Source organism: Marmota monax, unplaced genomic scaffold (genome assembly GCF_021218885.2).
Source record: "Marmota monax isolate L192 unplaced genomic scaffold, Marmota_monax_Labrador192_F-V1.1 WCK01_AAM20220418_F8-fsc00089, whole genome shotgun sequence".
NCBI classification, from domain to species: Eukaryota; Metazoa; Chordata; class Mammalia; order Rodentia; family Sciuridae; genus Marmota; species Marmota monax.
In genome coordinates, this window is record NW_026694744.1 from 2,518,817 (window position 1) to 2,541,242 (window position 22,426).

The 22,426-nt window shown below is 38.5% G+C and overlaps 1 protein-coding gene across 4 annotated transcripts in view; it reads right to left on the minus strand.

Moving 5' to 3' along the window:
* Window positions 1–22,426, minus strand: part of Bmx (BMX non-receptor tyrosine kinase) — a 47,541-nt gene that overhangs the window by 4,051 nt on the left and 21,064 nt on the right. For all 4 annotated transcript variants that reach the window (XR_006847148.2, XM_046424340.2, XM_058572570.1 and 1 more), the window contains 10 exons: window positions 21,379–21,432; window positions 19,400–19,454; window positions 17,587–17,666; window positions 15,140–15,267; window positions 12,679–12,753; window positions 11,395–11,566; window positions 10,013–10,229; window positions 8,823–8,887; window positions 7,333–7,451; window positions 3,040–3,197 (listed from right to left, as the gene is read on the minus strand). Coding sequence is in view for 3 of the 4 variants with exons in the window: in XM_046424340.2 (XP_046280296.1) it covers window positions 3,040–3,197; window positions 7,333–7,451; window positions 8,823–8,887; window positions 10,013–10,229; window positions 11,395–11,566; window positions 12,679–12,753; window positions 15,140–15,267; window positions 17,587–17,666; window positions 19,400–19,454; window positions 21,379–21,432 (1,123 nt within the window). In the remaining variant the exon portion in view is untranslated. The remainder of the gene's footprint in view (window positions 1–3,039; window positions 3,198–7,332; window positions 7,452–8,822; window positions 8,888–10,012; window positions 10,230–11,394; window positions 11,567–12,678; window positions 12,754–15,139; window positions 15,268–17,586; window positions 17,667–19,399; window positions 19,455–21,378; window positions 21,433–22,426) is intronic.

Genomic DNA, 22,426 nt, shown 5'->3' on the forward strand with positions numbered 1-22,426 from the left:
ATTAGAATGTGAAAACACTTAAAGGCCTATAATCCCAATGGCTCAGGAGGCCGAGGCAGGAGAATTGCAAGTTCAAAGCCAGCCTCAGCAACTTAGTAAGGCCCTAAGCAATTCAGGGACACCCTGTCTCTAAATAAAATGTAAAAAAGAGCTGGGGATGTAGCTTTGTGGTTGAACACCCCTGGTTCAATCCCTAGTTAAAAAAAAAAAAAAACTACAGCCTCATAAATTGAAAAAGGAAAATTATTATTTTTTCACATAGACATAATTGTGTGCCTGGAAAACTCAAAAGGATCAATGATAGAACCAACTCAAGTGATAAAGGAATGTACCAGGAGAGCAGGATATAAAATTAAGATACAAAATCAATAACCTTCACATATACCTACAATGACCAGTTAAAAGATATCACAGAAAACTCTATTTCTTTTTTTTTAATATTTTGTTTTAGTTGTAGTTGGACACAATACCTTTATTTTTTATTTACTTATTTTTATGTGGTGCTGAGGATCAAACCCAGCACTTCACACATGCTAGGTGAGCACTCTACTGCTGAGCCCCATCCCCAGCCCCTGAGAAAACTCCATTTCTAATAGCAACATCATCAAAATGAAATACTTAAAAATGTACTTCCCCTCCCCAATGAGGAAAGCTTTAAAACACTGCTGAAAAATACATATGTTCTAGAATGAGTCATGTCGGTATTATAAAGATGTCAAGTTTCTCAAATGAAATACAGTTTCCTAACAAATATGAAAGAGTTTGTTTCAAGCTAAACAAATTGATTCTTTGGTTCATAGATTGTTAAAATATGCAAAATGGCTAGGAAACTATAGAAAAAGGTGATTAATGTGGGGAGGGGTGGTGTGTTAGCCTACCCAGTATTAAAACATTGTCCAGTCTCTAGATATTTAAAACAATGTGGTGCTACCACAGGAATGGAGAGAACAAAGAACAGAAGAGGAAGTCCTGAAATAAATCTAAATATATATATATGTAAATTTAGAGTAACATTAGGGTGGCATTTCACTACAATTAAGGTGGTATCTCATCTCTGGGGATAAGATGGTCTTTTGATAAATAGTGCTTCCAACAACTGAATAAACATTTAAAACAATACACTTGGAGCCATACTTCATACTGTATAGCATAACAGACACAAACTAGATCAGAGACTTAAATAAAAAATAATGAAAAGTATTAGAGGAAAATCTGAGCAAATTCCATTATAATTTGGGTGTGGGAAAGACTATATGACTATGACTTAATTTTCAGAAGCAATAAAAGCAAATATTGACATATTCAGCTATATTTAAAAAGATGTTTGCATGGCCAAAACAAACAAACAAACAAACAAACAAAAACACTTAAATCAAAATATAGCTGAAAAACTGAGAGGAAATATTTGAAAATACAGCTTATATCTCAGACAAAAATTAATATGCCTGATTTATAAAGAAATCATTAACACCTGATAGAAAAAAACGGGATTTATGGGTCTCAGAAAGATATATAAATGAGGGGCTGGGGATAAGGCTCAAGTAGTAACGCGCTCGCCTGGCATGCGTGAGGCACTGGGTTCAATCCTCAGCACCACATAAAAATAAAATAAAGATATTGTGTCCATCTAAAGCTAAAAAATAAATTTAAAAAGAAAGATATAAAAATGACCCTTAAATATATGAAAAGAGGCTCAACCTCATTCATAATTAAAGATATACATGTTAAAGCTATACTAAAATGCCATTTTTCATCATCAGATTAACAAAAATTTGAAAGTTGATAACAATCTCCATTGGTGACAGAAACAGATATTCACCTCCATTGCTAGCAGGGCAACCCCTGTGAAGAATAACGCATATGATACTTCTTTGTAAGAAAAAAAGGGAAACACACAGCCATTTTTTGCACAAGGAATTCCCAGAAGGATAAATCAGAATCTAATGAAATATTTGAATGTTCTTTAATCTTTTTATGATTTGAAAAGTTGCAAAGTAAAATATTAAAAAAGAGGGGGAACCCAAATCTCTAAAATCTACTTACTCACCATATGCAGAATCTTTAACTGGGTATTGTCTCTGTGCAATCCCCTTCATAGATTCTGTCATAACTCATATTTTCATGGACCAACCATGAGAAGCAGGCAGTTCCTCCCTATTTAGAGCCCCTGTCTATCTGATGGGCCAGTCATATTCCCAGGAGCTAGAGTTGGGAGGCCCAGGAGGTGCCCAGCTTCATCTGAAAAACCCTTTTCTGTTCTTCTTATTCAGACAGGTGACAGCAGTAAGTCAGCCTAGTTGTGAGTGGTCTGACCCTTTAGTGCAGCCTGAGACTCTTGGACTGTAATTTTGGGGTAGGAAAGGGTAGGGGAAATTTACGTACTAGTCCAAGTGGCATAGGGTGGGGAACTACAAAGTTCCCACGTTCTAGGAAAGCATTTAAGGCTATGTGATAAAATATTGTTATAGGATATAATCACTCAGTAGTTGCAAGCCTCCTAACATCTCGGTGCTCCACTGTAAAATAGTACTTTCCTCAAAGGATTATTGTATGGATTGGATAAATTACTATCGAGTCCTTAGAACTGTACCTGGTATACAGTCAGTACTTTCTGTTTGTTATTATTATTGCACATATAATTGCAAAGCAGCCATGCACCAAGCACTATGTTTGGAGCAGTGGTGACGCGCTCAGCAACTCAGTGAGACCCTGTCTCTAAATAAAATACAAAATAGGGCTGGGGATGTGGCTCAGTATCGAATGCCCCTGTGTTCAATCCCCAGTACCGCCCCCCCCAAATTTTTTTTTTAATTTATAAAGTTCTTAGTATAGTGCTGGACACAAGTCTTTCAGTAAATTATCAGCACCTGAACTGCTTGGTTTAGATCTCAACCGTTTGAAAACAGAAGTCAGGAGCCATTTCCACCTCTTCTCTATCTAGCAAGTGCTTTCCCTGAAAAAATTTTGTCCCAGTGGTGATACAGCAACCACCCTGGATGCACTCGGGACCCCTTCCAGCTTACTCGTGGGTGTACTTGCCTCATGCCAGCAGCTGTACATGATCTGGTAGATGGTGTCCGACGCCAGTTGTGGCTGGTAGAGCCTATGGCCCTGGGAGACCTTCACGACCACCTGGGAGTTGTCATACAAGTCATAGGGCTGCTTCCCCAGGCTGAACACCTCCCACATCAGGATCCCTGCACCACACCCAAGGGGTGGTCAACAGACAAAAACAAAACAAGACCAAAAAAACAAAGAGTCAACGTGAGAAGGCACAGAGTGTGAATTAGCTTCACATCCAGGTACAGAAGGCCATGATCAGAGCCAGGGATCCCTGGGAGTGAGTCCTAGGGAAAAGGGCAGGCATGGAGGGTGGGACTGTGCCTTCATTTCTGGAGCCCAAGGTCTCTTCCCCCATCCCATGAGATCAGTCTAACTGTGCTTGTTGGAAAAAGATTGAATGGCAAGGGCAGTGCGGAGGAGGCCACTTGGGGCCAAGGTTCTTGGGCCTTTCCAGGCAAGCAGCTGAGGCCTCATTCCGCTCATAGTGACAACAACCTGTGTAGGGAGCCCCGGCCCCAACCTTTATGAGTAATCAATTGAAGTCCTCACCCTCTCTTTCTCTGCTTTGATGGTTATGTGCAACAACTTCATTGCACGAATTACCTTTCAGAGGAATTAAAGATAAAATCAGCCAAGCACAGTGGCACACACCTGTAATCCCAGCGGCTCAGGAGGCTGAGGCAAGAGAATCATGAGTTCAAAGCCAGCCTTAGCAACTAAGCAAGGTGCTAAGCAACTCAGGGAGACCCTGTCTCTAAATAAAATACAAAATAGGGCTGAGGATTTAGCTCAGTGGTTGAATGCCCCCTAGTTCAATCCCTGATACCAAAACAATTAAAAAAGATAAAATCATTGATGATGTTCCCCTTCTCTTGCCACTGCCTTTCCCTTCAGCATTTTTGTGTTCAATTTCAGGGTGTTCACAATCCTTCAGGGCATGTGGACTCCACATTAAGAAACCGAGTTCTGGTCATGATGGCCAAGAGGGTGGCATTTCAAGACAGTGGCATTTGAAATCAGTCAGAACTTTTTTTTTTTTTTTTTTTGATACCAGGGATTAAACCCAGGGGTCCTTAACCACTGAGCCACATCCCCAAACCTTTTTATTTTTTATTTTGAGACAGGGTCATATTAAGTAATTTAGGGCCTTGCTAATTGCTGAGGCTGGTCTTGAACTTGCTATCCTACTGCCTCAGCCTCCAGAGCCACTGGGATTAAAGGAGTGTGCCACCATCATCCGGCTCTGTCAGAACTTTTAAGCCAAGTTCTGCCACTTATATAGGCTGGGTAGATTCCTTAGTCGCTCCCAGCCTCAGTTTCCCCGCGTATAAAAGAGTATTTACACCACATGAACTTGCCATGAAGATTCAGTAGAATATGGCATGCAGTATACTTGAAAGTCTTCCAGGACATTTTAAGTGCTGTCTGAATAGTGCTGTTCTGTCTAAGGACAGAGAATTTCAACATTCTGCCAAATTCAAAACCTTGGAAAACCAGAAGGAAGAAAATTGTTCTAAAGCCATAACTGAGATACTAACTCTTTTTTTTATTTTAAGGTTACAGTTTTTTTTTTTTTTTTGGTAAGATATGTATAAATAAAGCAATCTTTTAAGTTGTTGTGACTCTTTTTTTGGTACCAGGAATTGAACCCAGGGGCGCTTAACCACTGAGCCACATGCCCAGTGTGACTCCTCTTTAAAAAAAAAAAAAAGAAAAAAAACACATTCTAAAACAACTATCCAGGAGAGTGCTGATCCCTCACAACCTTCTCTTTGGAATTCTAAACATTTATTTCAAGGTTAACATCACTGCTAAAAAAAAATCAGTGGGGCTACTCTTTGGGAACTGCTTTCAGAGGTCCTGATTCATTTTGTATATCGACCCTGGGAAAAACGAAGAATGGATTATTGTTTGTAAGCAGCCAGGAAATATCTAGAGCCAAATTTTGTTGCAAAAAGTGAATACTCAGGCTGGATAGGCTGAGTTTTGGCCAAAACCAAGTTAAAACTATTAAATGATAGTGCTGATTTTTAAGATATCATTTATTAGACATATCAACTGATGTGTGGACATTGAAACTAATTTTGACAACAAGGTACAAAATTTAATCAATACAAAAATGACATTAACTATTCAGCAAAATGCTAGCTTCATGATTTTTCTTTTCTGTGTATATTGGATTTTTTTTCCAATGAACAATGCCAAATATCCAAAGGGAAGAGTTATTTTTAAAAATGTTGTCACATACCCAACAACTTAGGAGGCTAAGGCAGGAGGATTGTGAATTCAAGAATGGCCTCAGCAACTTTAGCAAGGCCCTAGGCAACTTAACAAGACCTTGTCTCAAAATAAAAAATAAAAATTGGGCTGGGGACGTGGCTCAGTGCTTGAGCACCCTGGGTTCAATTCCCAGTACCCCCCCCCAAAAAAAAACCCAAAAACCTGTGTCTCATAGAAAAATAAATGACTAATGAAATGTTTCTTTTGGGGGACCATCTTGCCAGTATTAAGCAGTAAGTCAAATTGCACTTATGAACTAAGACAGGCATGAAATAGGTCTGTCATATTTAATACGTTTTATAATTTTATGATAATTTAGATTACTTATCCTGGACCCCATCTGACAGTGATTGAAAACAGTGCTGACATTCTCATCACATTAAAAAAAAAACTCAAAATTCATAGAGTCACAAGAATTGATTCCCTTTCCTAATTACCTTTACCAATTTTTTTTTTTTAGTGCTAGGGATTGAAGCCAGGTCCTTGAACATGCCAGGCAAGCACTCTACCACTAAATTTTAATATAGATATTTTAATAAAATAGGAGTTAACAAACTTCTTATGTAAAGGGCTGCCTAATAAACACTTTAAGCTTTGTGAGTCATGTGGCCTCTGTGGCAACTACTCTCCTCTGCTGTTGTAGCATGAAATCAGTCACAGACAATGTGGAATTAAATGGCCATGGCTGTGTACCAATAAAACTTTATTTACAGGTGGGCATAGTGGTACACACCTGAAATCCCAGTGGCTTAGGAAGCTGAGGCAAGAGGATTGTGAGTTCAAGGCCAGCCTCAATAATTTATCAAGGCCATAAGCAACTTAGTGACACCCTGTCTGTAAATAAAAATATTTTTAAAAAAGGTCTGGGGATGTGGCTCAGTGGTTAAGTGCCCCTAGGTTCAATCTCTGGTTCAACAACAACCAAAAAACTATTTACAGAAATAGGCCACCTGTTTTTTTTCCTGTCCCCAATCTAAACTATGAATTTTAACAAGGAGAGGAGACTACTTGAAATGAGGACTGAACTTGCTCTTGTTTGGGTCTTGAATGTCCTCCAAAGACCATATGTCAAAGGCTTGGTCCCCAGGTTGATGCTATTGGGAGGTGTGGACACTTTAAAAGGTGGGGCTTAGTGGAAAGTCTTTAGGTTCTTGGGAGTGTGCCCTTAAAGGGGCTAGTGGGTCCCCTGCTCCTCCTCTTCTTCTCTTTTTTTTTTCCCTTAAATTTTTTTATTAGTCATTGATGGATATTTATTTATTTATTTATTTATATGTGGTGCTGAGAATCGAACCCAGTGCCTCTCACATGACAGGCAAGCAGTCTACCACCGAGCCATAACTCTAGCCCCTCTTCTCTTTTTTGCTTCCTGGCTATGAGGTGAGCAGCTTTGCTCCACCATGTGCTGCCTCACCACAGGCCCAAAAGCCATGAAGCCAATTGATCATGGACAAGAACCTCCAAGACTGTGAGCCAAAACAAACCTTTCCTATTTATAAGTTGATTATCTGAGATATATGTTATAGTGATGAAAAGCTAATACCAAGCTGAAGAAAGTGCTGAGTCATGTCTGATGCTTCCATTAGGGATGTCCAAAGAATTGGTCTATTCAGAAGGGAATAGTTATCAGTTACTTTCATACAGAAGATGACTCCATCTTAAGTCTTTCAACTTTCTGGATTTTAAGCAAACTCAGATTTAGTTTTTAATGACTCCTTTAAAAAATGTTTGAAATCTTCATTGGGAGAGTTTTTATCCCCTTTGACTCTATGAAAAAATGTAAGGAGGATGCAAATTATGCGATGTGCACAGGACATCCTAACACCCGACCTAAGAAGGTAAGTCATCTTCTTCAATTTCTTGCTTGTCTCAAGCCATATGTATAATTTTGTAAAATGGCCTCTTTAAAATGGATGTTGTTGCTCTTGTGGTTTCCTGTTGTGGAAGCCAGCTTATGAAACAGGGCCAGGTCCTGTGTGGCCACTTCCTTACCAAATGCCCATACGTCTGACTTGCTGCTGTATTTGAAGTAGTGAAACACCTCTGGGGCTGACCACTTGACTGGAAACTTTGTTCCTACTGAGCTCACATACTGGTCATCAAGAACATACCTAGGGGGAAACATCAACACAGACATTAAGTACATGGTGATGCAAAATGGGAAGACCTCTGTTATGGTATAGATGTGGTATCCCCCAAGAGCTCACATGTGAGACAATGTAAGAAGGTTCAGAGGAGAAATGATCCGATTGTGAGAGCCTTAACCCAATCCGTGAATTAACGCCTGATGGGATTAACTGGGTGGTGACTGGAAGCAGGTGGGGTGTTGCTGGAGGAGGTGGGGCATTGGGGGCATGGCTTTGGGATATATATTTTGTATCTGGAGAGTGGAGTCTTGCTCTCTGCTTCCTGATCATCACGAGAGCTGCTTCTCTCTGCCACACTCTACCGCCATGATGTTCTCCCCCAAGGAATGGAGCCTGCTGTCTATGCATTGAGACCCCTGAAACTGTGAGTCCATAAACAAACTTTTTCTCCTTTATAATTGTTCTGGTTGGGTCTTTTAGTTGCAGCTGCAAAAAAGCTGACTAAAACAACCTCTGCTGGCCACTATTGCCTGTGTGGTGGAATAGGCTGGTGAAGGGCATCCAGAATCTTAGCTGAATGTCCTGGTTTTCTTTTTCTTTCCTTTCCATGTGTCAGTTTAATTAAAGGCTTCTCATGATTTGCAAGTATTTAGAAAATGTAACTTTGAAAATAGCAAAACATGAAAGAAAAGTGGTAAATAGGGGAAAACACAAAAATAGACAAATGAAAAAAATCACTCGGAATCCCACCCTGAAGATGACTGTAATTCTATCTCTCAAGGTATACTTTTGCTTGTATTTTCTGATCTTTTTTCTGGTATTACGTATTGAACGCAGGGGAGCTTAACCACTGAGCCACATCCCCAGCCCTTTTTATTTTGTATTTTGAAACAGGGTCTCACTGAGTTGTTTAGGGCCTTGCTAAATTGCTGAAACGGTCGGGAGGACTTGGGGTAGACTCTACTTTTAACTTTACATACTAATGCTATATTTCTTATAATATATACATATTATTTATATAATTAGCAGAAGGAATACCATGTATTTGCTCACACACACACACAAAAAAAACTCTAGTACAGGGACTGAGGCTGTGGCTTAGTGGCAGAACACTTGGCTAGCATGTGTGAGGTGCTGGATTCGATTCTCAGCATCACATATAAATAAATGAATAAAATAAAGGTCAATACATCTAAAAAAATTAAAAAATAAAAAGAAACCCTAGTACACAAACAAAATGACTCAACTAGAGAAAATAAGAGAAAGAAAATTTCAGAAGTCAAAAAATTGAATATAATTGATAAGAATGCTACACAGCAAAATATGTTAGAAATCTCTACTGTAATATCAAACATTAGGAAAAACAACAACAAAAAAACCTGATTATTGGCTTACCTTGTCATTCCAAAATCAGAGACTTTCACAGACAGGTCACTGTCCACCAAGCAGTTCCGAGCAGCCTTTGGAGGGAAAACAAATCTCTGAGTGATAAAAGTGCCCAAGAATTTCCTGATATCAGAATCACTTTTTTTCTGCTGCAGCAGAATTCTAGGCAAAATCTAATATTGCCTATAATAACCCCAAATGCTTTTTTGTGGGGGTACCGGGGGTTGAACTCAGGGGCACTCGACCACTGAGCCACATCACCAGCCCTTTTTTGTATTTTATTTAGAGATAGGGTCTCACTGAGTTGCTTCATGTTTTGCTGTTCCTGAGGCTGGCTTTGAACTTGCAATCCTCCTGCCTCAGCCTCCTGAGCCACTGGGATTACAGGCGTGCACCACTATACCAGGCTCCAAATGCTTTGAAGTTGTCTTTTTTTCCCTTGCAATTTCAATTTTTTCAAAATACAAATGTGTTTCCCATAAGAATTTTCACCCAGCACCCATTCTTGTCAAGCAATATGAAAGTATATATTTAACACACAACATTAGCTTACAAAGGAGAAAGGAAAATTTTCTAGGTGCTCTGGATACTGAACTTTAACAAATATTTTGAAGTCATATAAACACTGCACCAGCGACTTATAGAATGAATACACTGGCCTGATAGGCATGGCATGTTTGTATGCACCACAAGAACATCTCTAAAGATAGACCTCAGGTAATGCCACCCACAATGCTCTCCATTCCATTCCCATCCCAACCCAAGAATCCACAAATTTCATTTCCTTTTTTTTTTTTTTTGTATCAGGGATTGAACCCAGTGGTGCTTAACCACTGAGCTATATTCCCAGCCCTTTTCATTTTTTATTTTGAGACAGAGTCTCACTAAGTTCTAAGTTGCCTTGGGCCTTAGTAAGTTGCTGAGTTGGCCTCCAACTTGCAATCCTACTAAGTTGCTGAGTTGGCCTCCAACTTGCAATCCTACTGCCTCAGCCTCCCAAGTTGCCTGGATTATAGGCGTGCACCAACATGCTCAGCTCTAAAGTCATGATATTTATTACAAAAGTGTTATGTGCTTATACAAGTTACAAGTAAGCAAAGTAAAAGTGAGGATTCCCTCCTTGCTATCCTTCTGAGTGGCCCATCCCTAGAGGTGGACACTTCCTTTCCATTCTTCAAGCTTCCAGTGGCTTAGCTTACCAAGTCCCGGTGTATGAATTGGTGACTCTCCAAGAAAGCCATGCCTTCACAGACATCATAGCACATTTCTAAGAGCTGGGAGGGTTCTAGTTCTTTTCCATGACTCTTCAGATAATTGAGCAAGCAGCCGTTAGTTATATATTCAGTCACTATGTATATGGGATATTTCTTTGAACACACTCCATAGAATTTAACCAGCTTGGGATGGTTGAGTTTCCTGGAAAGAACAGATTTTCAAAGTTCAATGCTCTACTCCATTTTTCCAGATGCCCTGAAAAAGAAGGATTGTCAGTACAAAATTTAAATATGCTTTTAATCTGAAATAGGCTAGGATGTGCAATTTCAATTATCTTTGACAAAACCTCTACTATAATATTATTTTCATACCCTGATACTTGGTTCCTCCAAAGTAGAGGGATCAGTTGCACTGGTTTGCCTGGGACTGAGGGGTTTCTGAGATACAGAACTTTCAGTTGTACGTCCAGGAAAGTCCCAGGTAAACCTGGAGGATTGGTTACCTTACAAAGTCTGATTCACCATGTTGACAAGAAGAGGGTGAATTATGTACATCACACACACACACACACACACACACACACACACGAGTGATGAGCTGTGTTGCTAAGAACTGAGGATTATGCTTGGAATCTAGATTCATTAGGAAGGAAATCTTCATTTATCAGGAAAGAAAAAAAGTAGGGTGAGAAGGGATTTTTACCAGACTGTATTGAAGGTATCAAGAAGGAAAAGGATATTGGTGGTAGCACATTACTTTACAGTGTCGTCTTAGTCCTGGGTAGTAGCACCACTCTGTCCCTCATCCCACCATGCACCTCCTCAAGGGTCAGAAAGGCCACAGTGTGAAGGAGACCTTCCTGCACAGCCTGTATATCCCTTTCTTAGCCACTCTTGGGGTGCTGGGACTCTGGAACCCCTTGTCCATATAGTCCTGAGGCTTCTTCCAGAATACCCCTTGGGTCTATCCCTTCAAGGGCAAACCTTGCTACCTCTAGTTAAGATCATTAGCTAATAGATGGTTGTTTCTGGAGACAGGAGGGAGCCTGGGCTGAATGCTGTCTGCTTGAATTACCTGTGGATGGGAAGAGAAAGGGCAAGGGTGGAATTTGGAGGACCAAAGGCTGGTCACACTGTAGAGTCAGAATTCTGAATTCAAATCAGGTTGTTCAAATTCTTATGATGTGTCAAAGTAATAGTAACAGCACAAACTGTTATTTAAGTTTGTTAGCTCAACTTGTAACTTCTAAATATTTCTATGACATGAGGACACTTGCTCAGGCCTTGCATATATTAGGGACAGGCTCATGAGTACTAATGCCCTCCTGTGATGAAAGCCAAAATGTCATTCCTTAGAAGAAACTTACATCATGGTCTGGGCCTCCTGAAAGAATTCATCTTCTGACATGGAGCCCTCCTTGATCATCTTAACGGCAACATCATACTGTTCCTTCCACTTGCCCAGCTGGACCACACCAAACTGGCCACTTCCCAGCTCCTTCAACAGGGTGATCTCTTCTCTTTTCAGTTCCCAGATTCCTAAGAAGGCAAGACAGACACTCTTGAGGATGAGTACAGAAGGCTTTGGGACCAACAGCTTCCTAAGTGATTTCCTCCTTAGTGAGATTTTTATATTGACATATGAAGAACAACAAAACTTGCCCTTTTTGTACTTCGAGACAGAGTCTTATTAAGTTGCTTAAAGCCTCACTAAATTGCTGAGGCTGGCTTTGAACTCTTCATTCTCCTGCTTCAGCATCCTGAGCTGCTGGGATTACAGGTGTACACCACCACACCTGGCCAAAACTTTTAAATTTAAGTCAGTAACTCAAAAAAAAAAAAAAATCTTTAATGATGTGGTCTTATGACACACATAAATAACACCACTCAGGAAAACACTGTTCTTAAAGCAGCTGCAATTACCAATAAGAAAGTTTAATCTTAGTAGCTCAGGAGGCTAAGGCAGGAGGATCAAAAGTTCAAGGTCAGCCTCTGCAATTTAGTCAGACCCTGTCTCAAAATAAAAAGGACTGGGGATGTGCCTCAGTAGCTAAGCACCCCTGGGTTCAATCCCCAGTATCAAAAAAAAAAAAAAAAAAGAAAGAAAGAAAAAGAAAAACCTAGAGTAAAATGCTACCAACCAGAAGCATCTTGGAGAAATCAGTGTCAAAATGTGTTTGATGCCCTTAAGTTGGTAAAATATTGTTAAATTTTGTTAATAAAACTGTAGTCTAGGCAATGGGGTGCTAGAGAATAATGGTAGGATCAAATAAGAGGAAAAATTTGATAATCTTTTGGGTATTGCTGGGGAGAGTACAGATTTCAGTTGGGTGGATAGAATGTTTTAAGAAATGACTCAAGGGGCTGAAGCTGTGGCTCAGCAGTAGCACACTCACCTGGCATGTGTGAGGCACTGGGTTCAAGTCTCAGAATCTCATATAAATAAATAAATAAATGTCTATCAACAACTTAAAAAAAAAAAGAAGAAGAAGAAGAAGAAATCTCAATCTCCAGAGCTGAAGCCCTCCCTGGAACAATCTGAACAGGACCTTCCTTCCTGTCTTCCGTCATTTTTCCAGTTAGTTAACTATTTATGCTTCAACCAAAAATGGTGGGAAATGAAGTTTAAGAGCCAAAAGGTGTATCCATACCACTTCCCAGGGACACAGAGACTGGGACCTTGTTGGCCTTGGTTGACACAGGGTGGCGGAGCCTTGTGATCATGCCTGCAATGAAATAGCATCATATCATTGCACATATCATATCACTTCACATAGCATTAGTTTACAATTATTCTCTCTCCAGAGTAGTTGAGATGCAGAAAGAGAATCTGTTCTGACTATGTTCATGTTGTAATTGTATTAATTTGCTTGACCTGATTAGGTTAAATCCAAAACAAAAGTTAAGAGTAAATCGCTTAATGTGATTTTTAAAAAATCTGTCGAAATTAGTAGCTTGATGGAATCTTTCACTTTAAAATTTTTTCTATTTTTATTTTGCTGTCTCCTTATAGTCCTACACTTAAATATGTGTACAAACAGCACATTCATTTGGCAAACATTTCAATGATATGGAAGGGTATACATTAAAAAAAATAAACCACCTGTCTTTTTTTTTAAAAAAATTAAACCTATTACCAAATTAAGCCTGTTACTAAATTTACATAGCATTATGGTAAAGCTTGGTTAAAATCATTATAATTTTTACAGTACTTTGAAAGAACCCATTCAAAAATGTAAACAATTCTTCTTTCAAATTTGGGGTGTTTTCCAAGTTCATTTTTCTTCCTTTTTCTGGGCATTTGTTGTTGTTGTTTTTTATTTATTGGGGTTTTTTTTTTTTTTTTTTTTTTTGGTACTGGGGATTGAACTCAGGGGCACTCAACCACTGAGCCACATCCTCAGCCCTATTTTGTATTTTCTTTAGAGACAGGGTCTCACTGAGTTGCTTAGGGCCTCATTTTTGCAGAGGCTGGCTTTGAACTCGCAATTCTCCTGCCTTAGCCTCCCAAGTCACTGGGATTACAGGCATGTACCACCACACCCAGCTTATCTACCACATTTTCTTTATCCACTTATCTGTGAATCATACAATACATTAATAGAAAACTTAAGAAAGTGAGACTTAAAAAAAACTCTAAATAAACATTTTAATCTCTTCTTCCTATCCCCTATAAAGTTTCTTGTGTATCCTATAGGTGGAATCATTCATTTAAAAATGTCTGTTTACATAATACCTTTCTCAGAAGATACTTTTGAGGTACTACAAGTTGAAATAAGAAATTTGGATAAAAGAAAATTGCAAATAATAACCAAAATTAAAGCTAGAAATTTACTTCTAGCTTTAATTTTGGTTATTAATCATGTAACCAAGTCAGATGCAGCAATACAAATCCAATGCTGAGCCCATGGTTTATTGTTACGCACTTATAGTTGGAAATTTCCTAGTCACTATCCTTAAGTGGTACTATTCTAGAAAACAGAGGGGATACACACATACATACACACACACACACACACACACACACATACACATTCCATCTTATTTATATTTAATCTCCAGTCCATTAGGCAAAATTATAAATGAATAATAGTACCCAATGTTGGGGAAGATGAGAGAGAAATTGTTGTGGGATTTTACATTCCTGAAAAGCATTCAACAATTTCCAAGCTTTAAATATTCTTAGCCTTTGTCTTATAAATTCCACTTCTAGGAATTGGCTATAGAAGTAGTCAACTAAGAGTATGAGACCTCTGTGCAATGAAATATCCATTGGAATGTGCAAATATAGGACATGATCCAACTGGTAATCAATAGAGGGCTATGTGAATAAAGTATAGGGTAACTCTACAATAGAATTCTATGAAGCTGTTAAATAGAACAAAATAAGCTACATGTGTTTACAAAGAAAGACATAGTGAAGAATGAATACAAGCTTAATACATGGAAAATGATCTTATATCTATAAAAATGCAATGTTTATACATATGATTTATATTTATGATCAATAAAAGTGTTTGTAAGCATATAAAAACATCTGCCATAATTGAAACTAATTTGTTCATGGGGATTATCTATGATGCGTATTTCCTTAATATTTGAATTTTACAATCAACTTGCTACCATAGGAAGGAACAAAAACCAACAAATATTTTTATAAACAGAATTTATCCTTCTAAGTCACTCAAATCACTCAACTTTATTCTTTTGGGGGGGGGGGGCAGTACCAGAGATTGAACTCAGGGGCACTCAACCACTGAGCCACATCCCCAGACCAATTTTGTATTTTATTAGAGACAGAGTCTCACTGAGTTGCTTAGAGCCTCGCCAAGTTGCTGAGGCTGGCTTTGAACTCACGATCCTCCTGCCTCAGCCTCCTGAGCTGCTGGGATTACAGGCATGCACCACTACACACTACCCTCAACTTTATTCTTGCCGGCATTATGGCATGTATCCTGTTATACTTCAAGAAGTGTAAGTGAAAGACAGTAGGCAAAGCGTTGCATTTTCCCCTACATTCTTGGTTCCTTATATAATTAAGAGTATTAGGAGGATCAGTAGTATCCAAGAAAATTGATATTTATCCACAAGGACCCATAAAAGGTAAATTACCTGCTGAATTGTGTTGATGATAATGAATAAGCTTTGGTATGGAATCAAAACAGTAGTTTTCTGCCAGGTATAATTTATTTTCAGCATTTGTATGCACGTGGTAATGTTTGACAGTTCCTTTTTTATCACTAGTAAGGAAAAAAGATTGTTACAACACTTCAAACAAACAATTGAGGCTTGATTAAATGGTGGTTAAATAATTATTTTGGATGCATTTGCAAATTTTGGAGAGGAAGTCAGGGTGGATTTCTCAGTCCTGACATCTGGTGTTTTTCCAAAGGTATCCATGACAGTAATTATGGAAGAGGGCTGCTCTCTGAACTCAATGTATCCTTTGTACACATACAAAATTCATGACTAATTAAATTCCAACTTTTCAGACTGTTCTTCCCATAGTAAATATAAAAATAGAATATTTCTTTGATCATTAAGAGCCTTGCAGTTCTTTAGGGTCATTTCTGAGCATAAATTCTCTTTCAGGATAATAATAGAAATGAAAATCCGGGAGACAAAGATGATTAGGTTGTGGGTCTTCTCACCCCAGAGCATGGATGGGAGATTATTTGGGGAGTAAGGCACATAGGATGGAGTGGGTGGAGATGTCCTTTAATTCCTCATATAAACTAATACCTTTTCTTTTATATATATATATTTATTCTGCTCTGATGGACTGAAGGGAGGAAAGATTAACAGTCATCCTTATCCAACAAGCCCTGATTCTTTTTTGTTGTTGTTAATTTTTAGTTGTAGGCGGATACAATACCTTTATTTTATTTATATGTGGTGCTGAGGATTGAACCCAGTGCCCAATGCTTACGAGGCAAGCGCTCCACCACTGAGCTACAATCCCAGTACCTTTTCTATATAAAACATTTTTTTTCTTTTTCTCTCCTTTTAGAAATCATAGATAATTGATGCACATTGATTTAGGCTAATCAGGAATAATATGATTGTCTTAGATTTTAGAGTATGGCACTGTGGTCAAGTACCAGGTTGTTAATCTGGTTCTAACACTTGCTAGCTACTTCCTCTAGTTGTTGTCTAGTGTTGGATGAGGTTGTGTGTGTGTGTGTGTGTGTGTATGACCCACAAGAAGCAGTTAATGAGTTATTGCTGTTAGAATGCCAACCTATTTAAAATTGCAATTATAAAAAGGAGAAAAGGGTGCTCCTTTTTGTTGCAAGTGGCTAATCTGGTCTTGGTGTTAGCGTGAAATTCCCTCAAGTGCACTGACAAGGTTTCATAAAGAAGGCTTCTATATTCATGGATCATGATTATTTTCATTTGATTTCTTATCTATTTGCTAATTTGTCTACCTGGCCCCCTTCAAAAATGAATCTGGAGTTCAGAAGCTTGAATAGGAGAACATCTGATATTAGATTTGGCCCAAACTGCCAGGCCAGAGGGCCACAGAGGTCACTCAGTGAACACAGTCTTCTCCCACTTCTAACTAACTGCATTGGTTTTAGTTGACATCGTGTGCATCCTAGTATAGGAGCTACACTGCGGATATGACTTCTGGCATTGGAAAACGCCATGTGGTCACTCAGGATACACCCTATTATCTCAATTGGACATAAGTACTCTGTAAAAAAAAATTCTCAAAATACTTTTTATCACTTTATTATCATAAGTACACAGGTAAGCACTGTGGAGTAGAGCACCCAGGAAGAGCACCGAGGCCAATGGTCATTCAATTCAGCTGTTAAAAAAGGATCCCACACATGGGTTGGGGTTGTGGCTCAGAGGTAGAGCGCTTACCTAGCATGCATGAGGCACTGGATTCATTAGAAAAGCTTACTTAAAACTGAACACTGGGGTAGCTTTCCTAGCTCAGCAGGTGGCTAGGGCTGAGAGTGTGGGGCTGCCATTGTGTATTTTTTTCTTTCTAAGCTTAGGCCTGAGCTAAAGGCAATCACCCATGAACCTCTTTTTTTTTAATTGGTTCTTTTTAGTTATACATGACAATATAATTTATTTTGACATAATTATAGACACATGAAATATAATTTGTTCTAATTCTGTCACCACCTCTGAGTCTTTTAATAAATATTTACTGAGGCATGTTGTTCTCTGGGCACTCTGCCATTGTCTAGGGTGGGAGTGAGGAGGTCACTCAGAGAACAGTCTCTTGAAAGTGGGGGTAAAAAGACAACAACAGGGCTGGGGTGGTGGCTCAGTGGTAGAGTGCTTGCCTAGCATATGTGAGGCATTGGGTTTGATTCTCAGCACCACATAAAAATAAACAAAATAAAGGTCCTTCATCAACTAAAAAATATTTAAATAAAAAAAAAGACAACTACAAATGGTCACATTCAATAAAAATACTTTGACCCCAAATTTCAGAATTTATAGATGGTGTCTTACCTTAAAATGTGACAAACTGATCAGCCTATTCAAAGAACATATGCAGAAGGATAAGAGAAATAAATCTATATCATACTTACTTCACAGCCTTACTAAATAAGGACACCGTGTACATTCCCACCTGGCTGGAATTTCTAACCATAAATGCACCTTCTTTTCCCTGAAAAGGAAGGATTATTTTTATAGTTTTTTTTTTTTTTGTGTGTGTGTGTGTATGTGTGTGTGGTGCCTTGTGCATGGGAGGCAAGCACTCTACCAACTGAGCTACATCCCCAGCCCCCCTTTATAGTTCTTGACAATGATTTTTCACATAAGCAGTAGGAAAAGAAATCTTTTAGATTCACTTTAAATGTCACTGAGGGTCCAGATTATCCAATAGTTAGCATAGAAGGGGTCCCACAGTTTTACTTTCCTACTTTTCTCAATATCTTTTTTTTTTTCCTTTTTCTGTACTGAGGTTGGAACCCAGGGCCTTGCACATGGTAGGCCAGTGTGATAATACTCAACATCCAGCCCACTCAATATCTTTTTTTTTTTAAGGCAAAGAGAGATGTAATAGGGAATACTTCTGAGCCACAGCCACAGCCCCCCCACCCCCCCGCAATCAATATCTTTAAAAATCTATTCGGTGTGTTTCAACTCTTTCTCTCCAGTTAATTTTTAACTCTAGCTGCTTTTTTTTTTCTTCATACTTATGCAAGCCTAATGTTTTTTATGCTTACAAATAAAATTTAGAACCACATATCACCATGTTATGTCCTTGGAAGGTTTTAGAAAACCAAAGTTGCATGCAGAATAAATCATTGTTAAACTTTTACATCTGACTTGTCTTTCTCAATGACTTGTGCTAATTGTAAGCAGATCCAGATTCAGAAAAAGCAGATGATAAACTACGAATGTGACAAAGCACCAAGTGAAGTCATCAGATTCTCTCAAGTACCTCTCAAAGAAATATTTGGTATGTTCACTATTTTATTAGGTTAAATTATATCAAAATATCATTTTTATAGATAAAAGAGGTTGCTATTGGTAATTCCATATCAATTGGTGATAAAATCAGATAAATGTATTCCCTATTACATCTGCTGTAATAGGGAATTTAGATGCTAATGAGTGGTGACAGACCTGAAGTAAATGGTTACACTGATGGTCCTCAATAAATTATTTCTCTTGGGCTGGGTGTGTAGCTCAGTGGTAGAGCACTTGCCTAGCATTCATAAGGCTCAGGGTCCTATCCTCTGTACTGCAAAAATCAGACAAAACAAAATAAATCATCTCTCTTATTCATGGTCCTGTGCAGTATCTTCCTACATTGACTTTGGGCAGGACATCAAGAAACATGACAACAGCAGCAACTTCATAAGTGCTTGTACTATGTCCTGTTTTACCACTGCCGTTCTGTGAGGAGGCCCAGGTTAGGCACATGGAGAGGAAGAACTATGGTGCCTCAGTTGACTGCCTCAGCTGAATTCCACCCCCAGTCAATCCACCAATTAAATGCAGCCACAAGAGTGAGCCTACGTAAAATGTACATCTGGGCCAACTGACTCAGAACTATGAGGAATCAAAAATCTTGTTTCAAGCCACCAAAATTTGGGGTGGTTTATTGTGCAGCAATAGAAAATGGAAGAGAAAATATGGTTGGACATCAAGGGCCTGGTAACCCAAAGGCTGGACAACCAACACTATGATGAGTTGACTATATCCTTAGCAATATTTCTATGAGAATTGGATTAACCTCTGGGCCCACTAATACAAAGAAATTTCTAGACTGAGAATGTAGCTCAGTGATAGAGTGTGTACTTAGATGCATGAGGCCTGGTGCAATAAATAAATAAATAGTTTTTAAAAAGAGAAAGAGATTTTAGGGCTGTTTTAAAGAATACCACTTACCTTTTGTCTCAGTAACTGCTCAGATTGTGACCTGGAGATGTTACCTGCAAACCAACTGTAAGAGGAAAGGATTCCATATTTGAGAATTAATAATTTTTAAATTGCATCACTTGCATTCAAATTTTTAAAATAAAATGAGGCATTGGCACACATCAGGGGTTTTAAAACCTGACTCCAAAAGAATCACCAGAAGATATTTTCAAAAATATAGATCCTTGAAAAAAATATATATAGATCCTTGAGACTCTACCACCCAATTCTGATTCTAGGGCAGAGCCTGAACATCTGAAGTTTTAAATGGGCTGGTGTTCAGGAACCTCTGGCTTCCTTCTAGGTGACCTGTTTTGTAAGTTATCCTTCATGTCACCATTTGGCAAGAGGGCCAGAGATTAGACCAATGAAGACTCTTCCAATATAAAATTCAGAATTGCCAAGGATAAATGCTCTTGTCTTTCAACTCCATCATTTTCTTTTAATAATCTGAAAGAAACACACTATATATCATCTATGGTCAAAGCAAATGCTTTTTTAAAATTTAAAAAAAAATTCAGGATAGCCATAGATAAGCATCTAAGATTATATTAGGGCTGGTTTAGTGAGATGAAACTGAGAAAAAGATGATATAGGGAAGACAGGAGTAGTTCTTTTCTTTGAAAATAACCTTTAAATATCACCCTTTTTACTAAATTAGCCAAGAACATCATGTCCTACATTGTATACAGAGCTCAACAGGCAAAGAGCTGTTTCTCATGTGGAGTCAACAATGTCTGTGGCCTTTGGCTTTGTACTAATAACAATGTACTAATAACAAACTGAGTAGAGTATGATTGGGATGGGGTGTAGGTTTGAAGGATTGAGAGGACCCCCTGGCTACAGCAGCGTATCTGAGGCAGAAAGAAGTACGTGAGGAGGATGGGAATGGACGGGAAGGGTTGTGTTGGTCCTTCTCAGTCTTGCATGTCTTAATATAAATTATGATACCAGATGCTTTCCTGAGGGTAGATATGAGGGCAGAAAGTGGGGCTAAAAGAGAGCTGGAATGTGGGGAAGAGATCATACTGCAAAGGGATAGAGATTACAGCACATCTACCCTGGTGTGACAGGCACACCCAGGACCAGGCTGGGTTAGAGTTTAAGAGGAAGAGTGCAAACAGTGACATATACTTTGTAAAAGCTCTCGCTTTCACGTGTAACCAATGAATCAATGACAACCCTCATATGAAAACAGAACTAGAAATATGCATAGTCTAGTGTCCACACAAATTTTATAATTTGGGGCATAAAGTGTGTAAAAAATGCAAGATGCTCTATTACTCCCATCTTTCCTTAACATCAATCTTTATTGTTTAGAGAACAATTATATGTTGCTATTTGTAGAATGCTAGAACCCTATTTTTTGGAGAGAACCTTAATGGCCACTTAAATCAATGAAACTCAATATAATTAGGATGGCTACACTTTCTTATTTGCCTAGAATAATCCAGTTTATGCCAGATGTTTAGTGAAATTTTTCTCTCTCTCTAAAGCATTTCAATTTTGGTACTAAATGATAAGGTCACCCTGATAATAGGAATCTCTCAACAGAAATGCTGCCATGTTCAAGTTCTCAGGATGCTGCTACCTTGTAAAATCACCAATTCAACGTTAATAAGGCCTGAAGAAAGGCCTTTCAGGGAAAAAAATGAACAGAAACATCATATGCTCTATTTATAAAGACCAAGTGAAATGAAGGGGAACACTGGATAATGACAAATCCATTGAAAATGTGCAGCCAATTTAGAAAGCCTAGATTGGGGGAAATATCATCATTGATAATAACCTAGCTCATTGCCACCTGTCATTTAGAACCCACATGAGCTTACCCATGTAAACACAGCCTCCTGAGAAAGTCTGAGCCATCTGTTTTAATGCCTTTGAGGAATCAAATAGAAACATCTATGCCTAATCTTAGAGGAGCACAGAAGACTTTCAATACTCACTCATAATCATCCAGGTTTTCTTCTTCTTCAGATGAACTTGACTCAGGGAACCCCCTTAACAAGAGTCAAGGAACAACATGAATGAAAAAAAAAAATCATCAGGAAACAATCAAAGTGCCAGTAATACAATATTAGACCCCACTCTTCTTCAATCCACATAAATAAAATCTAGACTATTAAGGATTCATTTTTGCACTAAGGAGGGTATCAGCAAAGTGAAGAGACAGTCACTCAAAAGTTGGGCTTATGCTCAGTTTAATGATAAAATGGCTCTTTAGTGTAGAAAGCCCCCTAGGAATATAGATGTCTTTCATTCTCTCTCTCTCTCTCTTTTTTTTTTTTTTTTTTTTTTTTTTTGGTACCAGAGATTGAACTCACAGGCACTTGACCCCTGAGCTACATCCCCAGCCCTTATTTTGTATTTTATTTAGAGAAAGGGTTTCACTGAGTTGCTTAGCACCTTGCTAAGTTGCTGAGGCTGGCTTTGAACTCACAATCCTCCTATCTCAGCCTTCTGATATAGGTCAGATAGTAGAGTGCTTGCCTCACAGGCACAAGGCCTTGGGTTCAATCCCCACCACCAAAAAAAAAATTCTCTCCTTTTTAAACTATAATTATTAGTAAAAATTAATTGTACAAATTCAAATTCATGGGTTTCATTGTGATATTTCCATATAACATGCTTTGATTTTTTTCAAAATAGTGAGCTCATGAAATACATCCCCTTCAGGGGATAATATGAAGTTAAAAAACAATTTGGGCTGCGTCTTGAGCTATTCTTAGGGAAGAGTAAATCAATTCCAGGTTGGTTTCCCTCCTGCTAGAGATGCCTGAATCAGCTAGATTAATGTTCATGCTAACACCAGAGTATGTCATGAAGATTGGCTAGGAGAAATCAGTGTGAGAACTGTAACCCACAAACCATGGATTCAGACCCACCTAAGAGTTCAGAGAGACAAACTACATGGACATTTCTGATTTATCTTCATCTTATACATAAAGCCTAGTTGCAAAATTATTGCAAATTTGGTTAGCTTTCCTACAAATG